Raw genomic sequence first — 10,468 nt, 5'->3', positions numbered from 1 at the left:
GCCTCCCAATCCTCCTCTACATTAGCCAGAATTATCACCACCTCCATACACTCCTAGTCCCCTATCTAAGATTTTGTAATTTCTGGTAAAGGTCTCTATAGTAATGACTAGGTACAAATATCCGTCTCATGAGAGCTTTCAACTCTCCCCATGTTTCTATAGGTCTCTCATAATTCCTCATCCTATTGGTCACTAATTGATCCCACCAAATAATAGCATAATCAGTTAACTCAATTACCTCCAACTTCACTTTCTTCTCCTCAGAGTAATTATGGCAATCAAACACTAACTCTATTTTTTTTCTCCCTCTCTAGATAAACCTTAGAGTCAGTTATACCTTAGAAAGATGGTATTTTCATTTTGATGCTCCCAAGGTCTCTATCTACACCATCCCAACATAAATTCCCCTCAAGTCCTCTTTAACGCCTAACTCTTCCATGTCTATCCGACCCAACTTCAGATCTAAGTATTCCTCATCATCACCATCTTCTTCATTCTCATACTCATTTTTAACTCTATGCTCACGTTGTCTCCTATCTCTCCCACCTTGCAGATTTCTAATGCTTCTTGATGATCCATCTTATCCCTCACTTCACCCAACACAAAGTTCAACCATTCAAACTGTTGTTGCATGACTTGCAACACAAAGAATGAGTTATCTGCTCTCCCCCTTGGTGATGAGCTATTCCGGTAAGACATTATAAGGTGCGGCACAAAAGAATATTAGTGGTAAAAAAGAAAACCTTACACACTCTCTTACGTGTTTACACTAAAATAATGGCACTTCACTCATGTTTCACTCTTAATTGACTTTTTATCTGATAATAGTCTCACACTCTCTTGCCTTTTACCTTAAGAGTTTTCTCACTCAAATTTTTTAAAAATTAATTGAACTCAATCAAGACAATACAATCTTGTTTTATCCAAACTAGTAATTAGGTCCAAGAAACAAAAATAAGATAAACACAGAAGGAATAAAAAAGGACACGTGAATCAAGAAAATTATACGAATGAAACAGTAACTATAAGACAAGATATCAATTAGAATAATGTATGCAGTCCTTTTGATGATAAGGCTCAAGAAAAAAAATTTGGATTTTTTTTTTTTTTGGACGATTTTTTTTTTCTTTTCTTGTTTTGTCTTTTCACCAACTAATTTGATCACAATCAAGAATAAGCAATTGAGAAAACCCTAACAATAACTCAAAAATCCTAGGACAAGTGATATACGACAACCCCTAGAACAAGAGATTTCAGCCAACACAAACCCTAGAATAATAAAATTCAACAACCCTAACAATAGTGAAGAAATTCGACAGCCACCTCTATTTTGTTTTTGTTTTTTTGTTTTTGTAATCAATCCTAGAACAATGAAGTCCTAGAATTAAATATGCAAGAAATAAAAGATAGAATCAGACCTGATTGAAAACATTGCTCTAAATACCAAATGATATGAACCCGCAGGAATGAAATCCCTTAAACCCACAATCAATTTGAAAACTCCCCAAGAAAGCCAAAGTCAAGTCAATAGATGGAGAATCTAGACCCGATGAGAACTCGTTTCAAGAACCTAGATTATAGTAAAATCTAGACCCATTGAAGAACTCGTCTTAAGATCCCAGATTATAAGCAGGAACGCCACAAAGGTTGTTATTTACCTTTGATAAATTCAAAAGTTCAATCAAGAATAAAAGGAGTAAGCTCAACTCACAAATAAAATCCAATATTGTCTAAAATTTCAAATGAAGCTACAAAGAGTATTTAAACAAAATCTAATTAAAATCCTAACAAAAATAAAGTCCCTTTTACCCAAAACGCCCTTAGATGAACAGTGTTGCGGCTACAGTAACACAACTACAGTAACCTCTTGAAACTCTATTTCCTAAAAAGTAACTTTCCAAATAATTCCTTGGTCAAAATACAAGGTCTTCCTGAAAACCCTAGTTCATAAGAAATAAGACATGTGGGCCAAGCATCTTCAAGTCCACTTATTCTAAACTAATAAAATAAATTCTTTAATCAAATTGGAAGTCTCCAATAACAATAGGACCTATCTCTAAGTCATATCTTCCACAGCTTAAATCAAGTGGATCAAAACTGGTTCTACTTCTTTCAAGCTCATCTTGAGTGTTGAGCTCTTGCTAACTTCATCCCAAGTGGATTATACCAATCCTTACATTACTTTCTTGATCTTCTTGGCCCTTGATCTTGTAATTGACCCATCTGAAATTTGTAAAGGATCTTTAAAAGTAGGCCTACCTTGGTTCCCATCAACCTGAATACGGAGCAACATCACCACGATCGACTTACCAGGGACTGCCCAACCAGGTATATATACCCCCATCGCGGAGGCTAAAAACCTCTAAACACTTCATTTGAGCTCTTTTAAATTACAGACTGCCAAACTGACTTGGGCATCAGAGGTGTCTCTCACCACCCTAGGCCCTCATTCCTCTATATTCGCAAGAACGGATCGACCCATCGCTGAGTAGCTTGGGCTACAAAACATGACATCAACAGGTGTCGTTAAACGTTCAGTTTCTGATGTGCTTAATTATTCACGCGGCCATGGACAATCAGTCAACCAATGCAAGACTACAGAAGATCAGTACTAGTTCTAGTCCATTTGAACATATTTTGATTCACTTCATGCTATAATTACTTAAATACTTAGCATATGAACTTCAAACTCATTAATGATAGTATCAATTAAGCTTTGCTTCAATCTGTTGTTTTCTTTTATAGGTGTTATAAGGGACTGTGTAGTCACGTACAAGTTGCAACTGCATGATGTGTTAACTGAAAATGGTTTTGCTAATTGCCGATTAAATGATATCTCCAAACACGCCGCTGATTATCATTTGCATGGACGGAAAAATTATTAAGTATTCTTATAATATACATGATGTGATACTTCAATCTTTATCTTAACATGTCGTGTAATTATATTTTTTTTTATGTAAGCATCAATTTTAATTGAAATGAAATCTTATGAATTATGATAGAAGGAAAATATCAAATATCCTCTACTCTAAGAATACCTAATAAATATTAAACATAAACTCTATTCTTCACTGGCCATCGGTCAATAGCAGCCACAAATCGTGGTTGAGGTGTGAGATTTCTTTTACACGCAAGGCTTTCAATGGCACCAAATAGAACTTTAGAGAAATCCTCGAGGACATCTTCTGTAGCTAGCTAGCTCTAAAAACTTGAAACTTGTGAGATATATAGATAGGAGTGCAATAGGTTCATTTTGATTTTGGATATATTTTGGAACTAAACGGATTTAAGTCGATTTTGAAATTTTGAGAAGTAAAACCGATGGTTAAGGGAATTGGGACCTTCAATTTTTCGACTTGCTTCAGTTTTATATGTGTGATTCAATTTTGAGTTTTTTTTTTTTGTTAGGCTAGTTGGTTTTTCTAACCTAAATGAATAATTTTTTTAGCCCAAATATGATTGAGCCTAAAACATTATTTTTAGCTCAAAACACCATGCATATAACCAATTAACTAAATAAATGCTACAATCAATAAGCCAAAGTACACTAATCAGTTTAATTAAAACATGCATTTAATAATGGTTAAGAAAACCTAATAAAAAATGCATATAAAATCTTCCTAAAAGCCCAAAACATGCATATAAAAACCAATTAGTCCAACATTAAAAAAAAAAAATCTTAAAAAATCTTTAAAATATACAATAAAACAATTGTAAATGCAACCACCAAGTAAAAGGTCCAACTACAAAATAACCGTCTACCAACTACTTGTCTTAAAAAATGTACTTATCAAAATATATAATATATATTATGTACGTTATACTTATACCATATTATAAGGATATATATAAACATGTTAATATGTTTAAGAGTAAGTTGATATTAAAGAAGGATAAATAATAAGATTCAAAATTCATATTATTTTAATTTATAATATGTATGATTTATATATACATAATATAAAAAAATTAAAAATATATATTTCAGTTCAATTCGGTCGAATTCGCTTTTCAAATCATGAAAATGAGGACTGAACAAGTTTTTAATCGGTTTTGATTTTCGGAAACTAAGGTGGAGTTTGGATAATGAGATGAGATGTGATGGTTTTAAATAAAAGTTAAAAGTTGAATAAAATATTATTAGAATATTATTTTTAATATTATTATTATTTTGAGATTTAAAAAAATTAAATTATTTATTATATTTTATATAAAAATTTGTAAAAATTATAATAATGAAATAAGATAGATTGAGATAGTTTTGATATCCAAACTTAGCCTTACTGACCGAACCGGTATGATTTGGTATAGTAGGATTTTTGGTAGTCCCATATATAAAAAGTGATAAACCACCAACTTCTTTACAATTATGGATTAAAATAATATATTTTTTAAATTTTAGTTTGATTTTTATTTTGATGTGATTTTTTAAATATTTAAAAAAATATTATTTTATTAAGAGTTATAAATAACTGTGATTGGGCTTGTAAGCATTTCCATGCTCCATAAACACTTTTTACCTATTCCTGATTGATTTACAACGGTAGTTACGGTGAAAATACATAGTTTTCTAGGTGAGGAGCTAAGGCCCTTGGGCCTCCACTAAAATTGGATCACCCAAGGGTTTTTGGACTATATCCAATTTGATCTCTTTAGGTCCAATTTGAATATAAGAAGTGTTTCATTTTATCTTATATCATCTCATATCATCTCATTATTATAATTTTTTTTAAATTTCTATATAAAATATAATAAACAATTCAAAATTTTCAAATCTCAAAATAATAATAATATTAAAAATAATATTCTAACATTATTTTATTCAATTTTCATCTCAATTCACTATCCAAACAACACCTTAGACTCATAATTTAAATTCAATTTGTTCATATACAAACCAAATAGCATGAGCTTTGTATTATTTTTCTCACCTTTCACAGAAGAGGATTTTGAAGATATTTTAATATCTACATCTCTAATATAGGGATCAACATTGCATTGAAGAATGAGATATAACATAGAAATGAAAATCATACAAACAACCTATTATATCTTTTACATGAAAATTTAGATCTACTTGTAACACCACTTCCTCGACAAAGTGTCACATCAACAATTTTTCTTATGGAAAATGTAATGGTTTTATCAATATCTGTCACGTTAATAATATTATACAAAGTTTATCAAAAGTGAGTAGACGAAGAGAATATGATCAAATTTTAGAGATCAAGGTGTTAATATTGATGCTTTTAATCCCAAAACATGCTCTATTTTTTTTTGTGGGGGGAAGGAGGATCCAACCCTTCAAACTCAAACCACTACTCCTTGGATATCCAAATTCTAAACCCCTTCATCTAAGTCAAGAATTTTCTCTCCCCACAAACAAATACTCATTGGAATCGATCCTTAGCTAATTAGACAAACCTTCGAACCAAACAGTGCCGACGCAATACTCAATATATGGATTCCTCGTGCTGGGCCATTCCTAAAGGGACAATGCTAGGTTGCACACTAAGGTCTGGTTTGGATAAAGACGTGTCACATTTTATCTCATCATTATAATTTTTTTAAATTTTTATATAAAATATAATAAATAATATAATTTTTTCAAATCTCAAAATAAAAATAATATTATAATAATATTTTATTCAAATTTCATTTCAACTCATTATCCAAACTGTACCTAAATCTGCACTCCAAATATGCACACTAGTGCAAATAGTCACTTTCTTAATTATTAAGAAAAAATCTAAAAAATTAAAATATATGAGTAGACACATTTGAGAGTCATACTAACATTTTCCTTTCTAGAGATTCATTCAACGTAATATTAGCATCCAATAAATGCTTGATTTATAAAAGAACTTCTTGTAAATTAAATTTATAAATTAATGTGATACGTTAAATTATAAATTATTTGATTAGAAAGTAAATTTGACATCTAATGTTGAGCTACATCAGTTTATAAATTTGCTTTTCAAAATCTGTTTCTAGATGTAACAATTCTCAAATAAAAATTCATGAGAGAGAAATATGTCCGTTATCAAATATTAGAACAATTTTTTTTAGTCCTGTGTAATTTAGAAATATTCACCATGGTCTTTTAAGGTTCCGTTTGGATATAGAAACAGTTTCATCTCATCATTATAATTTTTTTAAATTTTCACACAAAGTATAATAAACAATTTAACTTTTTTAAATTCTAAAATAATAATAATATTAAAAAATAATATTTTAACAATATTTTATTCAACTTTCATTTAAAATTATGTCATCTTATCTCACTATCCAAACGAGACCAAATCTAACTGACACTCTAATTTTATTGATAAATCTCATTTGTTATAGAGGAATACCTACATCAAGCTTTTAAACTTAACTTGCTTTGAAAACAAAACAATTCATGAAAGGTAAAACGTTGGTTGTCTTTGTAGATCCTCTACTGTTAACAAAGCAAATTACAAAAATTGTCAAAGAACAATCCCTAGCTTGAAATTAAAAAAAAAAAAAAACTCTAATTACTTGTAAATACAAATATAGAAACACATGAATTAATCAGATGCATTTCCTCTTAAAGAACTCTAATTCGGATTCATCCTTTGTTTTCCAAAACGGAAAAGCAAATTCTACAATTAATGTTCCTTCATCAATAAAATTAAGATTGACAATTGCTTAATAAAAATGTTCTATACTTTGAGAACACGTTTTCTGTAATAATAATTATTATTATTATTATGTTCTTCTGCTTCCTAAGCTACTATTATTTTGGTCCAACTCGTCATATTTGTAAGCCAAGAAATGTGTGCACGCGTCACTTCAAATCAGCCAGTGAAAAGTGGTGTCGTCGTGACACGTGTACAGGTCAATGGCCTTGCCATTCTATATCACAAACTTGCCCCTGGTATTCCTTTTGGATGCTCTCTATAGCTTGTTGCTTTTTGGAAGCTACTACCATTCTTCTCATTTCCTCTAACCTCACTTCCTTTCTTCCGTTATAAAAGAGATCAAAGCCCTAGGACTCGAAGCGTGCCAATTTCCTGTTCAGGGGCTTTTCTTTTTTCTTTTCCTTTTTCTTTTCCCCCTGCCAAAAGAAAAAAACACTGTCCAAGACAAAGACTCGTCGAGTACCATGAAAATTTGCTTCATTAATGGTAGATTTTCTCGGAGCTGAGTGAGGTAGGTAAACTGCAACCTTTACATCTCTAAAGTGTGTTCCCTTTCAATATTCCTACACGCCAATATCTCTGGCTTAATGTCAATGCGGAAGATAGGAGGTGGTGTGTTTGGTACAAGTAAATATTTCCTTCTAAGTATCAGTTTGCTGGCAAATCCGAGTCAAAACGTAGGTATTTTGTTCCCACTAGTGACTAAACTATACTGGGTTTCTTGCTAGTGCAAGAAATAATGTGACTTTTGCTTGTTTACTGCATTACATGAGCTGGCTTTAATCTCAGAGGAAGGAAGCAAGGAAAACTGTGTCTTGAGGATTCATATAGGTAACTGCCCATTTGAGGAAAGCGGTGGTGTTTAGTATGCCTGTTTACTAAGATGTCTTGGGTTGAATCTAAAGTGAGGCTGAGATATGGTTTTCTCACCAGCCCCCCTCTCTATCATCTATCTTCTTCTCTCTCTTCGTCCCCTTCTTCTTCTCCTCCTCCTCCATTGCCAAATGTTAGTGGTTACCAGAAACAATCCGGAGGTAAAATAAGCCCAGCAATACTATTTATCATAATTATTCTAGCTGTCATCTTTTTCATATCTGGTCTCCTTCACTTGCTTATTAGATTTCTCGTAAAGCATAGATCTTCATCATCAATTACCGAATCCAATGGATACCCAGATATGTCGGAGTCCGATACTTTCCAGAGACAGTTACAACAACTCTTTCAACTTCACGATTCTGGCCTAGATCAAGCTTTCATTGATGCCCTTCCTGTCTTCCTTTACAAAGAGATAATGGGTCTGAAAGAGCCATTTGATTGTGCTGTTTGCCTTTGTGAATTTTCAGAACAAGATAAGTTGAGGTTGCTTCCCATGTGTAGTCATGCTTTTCACCTTGATTGTATAGACACATGGCTACTATCGAATTCAACTTGCCCTCTTTGTAGAGGGAACCTTTACACACCTGGGCTTGCAATTGAAAACCCAGTTTTTTATTTTGAAGATCGGAGGGAAGAAGATGGAATTTCGATTAATGGGGGAAGTGGGGCTCTTTCTGGGCAAAAGCCTGCAGAGAATGAGATTATGAGTGAAAAGAGGGTATTTTCTGTTCGACTTGGCAAATTTAGAAGCTCGAATGATGGAGGAGGGTTAGGAGGAGGAGGAGTTGAGAGAAGAGTGGGAGAGACAAGTAGCAGCAATTTGGACGCAAGAAGATGTTATTCTATGGGATCATATCAATATGTGGTTGCCGATTCAGAGCTGCAAGTTGCCCTTTGCCCCAACAGAGTGGGTGCTAGTATGAGGATTGTGAAAGGGAGAGGCGGACAACACGGGAATTCCACAATTGATGGGGACAGTGAGGGGAAGAAGATTAACATTGGAAGTAAAGGTGAAAGCTTTTCTGTTTCCAAGATCTGGCAATGGTCTAGGAAGAGTAAATTCACAAATTCCTCAGAAAACCATATGGGTGGTACATCTTCTGTTACCGTGGGTTTGCCATGGTCTTCTGATAGATCTCAGGGTGCATGAAGGTATTCAATGTGCATTGTAATTTTTGCATTTTTTTTCAATTAATCCATTTCTCATAACTTTTTTTCTCAGCTTTTGCTTTTTTTTTTTTTTTCTGGGGGATTCCTTTTCTATATGCTAACTCTGTAAGTTATGCTCATTGTTATTGAACTTTCTGGCAAACGGCTTTTACTTTATCTCGTCGATATAATAAATTTGTGATTTTGAGAAATGCTATACTTTTTTCGAACTATTGAACTTTGAGCAAGGTATCAATCTTTAACTTTTAAAGTTATGCTATTTTCTTCCGTGGGTGAGACTGGACCCACAGCCGTGATAGTATCATCCTCACCATGTCTCGCTTGTTTGATAATTTCTCAGACAAAATGAACATCTTTGCTCATTATCTAAACTTCCTCCCATGTGTGATTTCATTCAAACGACAAGGGAGTCTTTTACATGCAGAGATTTTTGTGTGAACAAAGGATTGACAGTGGAGTCAAATCACGTGTTGCTTTTTGGATGCTTCGAGTTTCTCTTGAAGTTTGCTTTTGTCTGAAAGAAATTCTCTCTTTTTGATGTTTCTAGTGGAGACCCAATTCATGGTGGGATCCATGAAAAGTTGTGTATGGGACGCTTGTGATGAAGAGTAATTATTTGAAACGTTGACATTAGCCGGTGGTGGTGGTGGGTTGGCCGGTGAGGCTGGAACAGTGTGTTCCCCATCATATGATGGAATCTATCCTCGAGAAAGATTTGAAGAACCTGAATCCAATGCCTAAGTTCTCCTTGCAGTGTCTGCACGAAACAGCAGAAGAACCTTAAAAGCTATGGTATTCAGATGGGATTAGTAAAAAAAAAAGAGTTGGATAGAGAGAGAGAGAGGTAAGATTAGGCATGTTGTTGTATTGTTGTTTATTTGTACGAAAAATGAACACTAATCGGAAAAATCTTTCCACGCTAAATAAAAAAGAGTTGTTTTTTTTCCTGAAAATTTAGATCTGCCCCCAATTTAGGAGGGAGGGGCAGGCATGTGATGCTGGGAGAAATATAGTATGAACAGTGACCAAGTTGATGCAAAATGAGATGTGTGGGGGAAGAGTGTGGGGGGTTGCCGTCTTGCCGACGTAATGGATGGCATGTGATTTGCGAAATCGGCAAGAATCACAAGCTGGTTTAAACTGACAGCAAGCCAGCCGAAAGTCAAGTTATCTGTATCGAAGTTGGTGAGCCTGAGATCATTATAATATATATTAATACCAACTCCGCAGGAGACACACGGGCTCGCTCATACATATAAAGTTATGCATTTTTTTAATTATTAATACCATCTTTTTCAAGCTCAGAGAGAGAGAGAGAGAGAGAGAGAGAGAGGTTGAGGAGTCTTATCCGAGGTCTTCACAACTTTGGTGCATGACAATGAGAATGTCATTTCACAATTTACAAATCAGAGGAAAAAAGATAATATTTGGTCACTTTTGCCAGCCTCTCCCTATTGGGTTAAGCTCAATCTAACATGGGAAATGATGAATGATCTTTTTCTCCATTAAAATAGACCCATTTTAGGACCATATTGGCTCCTACCTTGTGTATAAAAAGTCACCTAAATTAAATGGTCCGCATCGATAGATGAAAGGAAAAGATTTTTTGCCACTTGGATTAGCAGAGCCTTTTGCCAGTTGGACAATGGGATATAATTGAAAGAAAAGGAGGGAGGGAGGGAGAAAGAGTGTTCATGACAAATCCATGCGCTCATGATAGCGTAACTAATAACCACTTTGCCACTTTACCAGTA

The 10,468-nt window shown here is 33.7% G+C and overlaps 1 protein-coding gene across 3 annotated transcripts; it reads left to right on the top strand.

Moving 5' to 3' along the window:
* Positions 1-6,951: 6,951 nt before the first annotated feature.
* LOC108981696 (RING-H2 finger protein ATL47-like) lies at positions 6,952-9,808 on the top strand. 3 transcript variants are annotated; one of them, XM_018952938.2, is made up of 2 exons: positions 6,952-8,696; positions 9,262-9,808. In XM_018952938.2, exon 1 carries the CDS (start codon positions 7,552-7,554, stop codon positions 8,692-8,694), a length of 1,143 nt encoding a protein of 380 aa, XP_018808483.1. In that variant the 5' UTR covers positions 6,952-7,551; the 3' UTR covers positions 8,695-8,696; positions 9,262-9,808. The 3 variants fall into 3 exon arrangements, with proteins under 3 accessions (XP_018808483.1, XP_018808485.1, XP_018808484.1); XM_018952940.2 differs by lacking the exon at positions 9,262-9,808 and adding an exon at positions 9,139-9,249; XM_018952939.2 differs by lacking the exon at positions 9,262-9,808 and adding an exon at positions 9,121-9,139.
* Positions 9,809-10,468: the final 660 nt, after the last annotated feature.

This window comes from Juglans regia, chromosome 13 (genome assembly GCF_001411555.2).
Source record: "Juglans regia cultivar Chandler chromosome 13, Walnut 2.0, whole genome shotgun sequence".
In the NCBI taxonomy this organism is placed as follows: Eukaryota; Viridiplantae; Streptophyta; class Magnoliopsida; order Fagales; family Juglandaceae; genus Juglans; species Juglans regia.
Note: the sequence above shows the minus strand (reverse complement) of the source record. Positions and strands in the feature narration are given on the sequence as shown.

Coding starts and splice junctions, on each gene's coding strand:
- LOC108981696 (XM_018952938.2), top strand. CDS start 7,552: ATGTCTTGGGTTGAATCTAAAGTGAGGCTGAGATATGGTTTTCTCACC.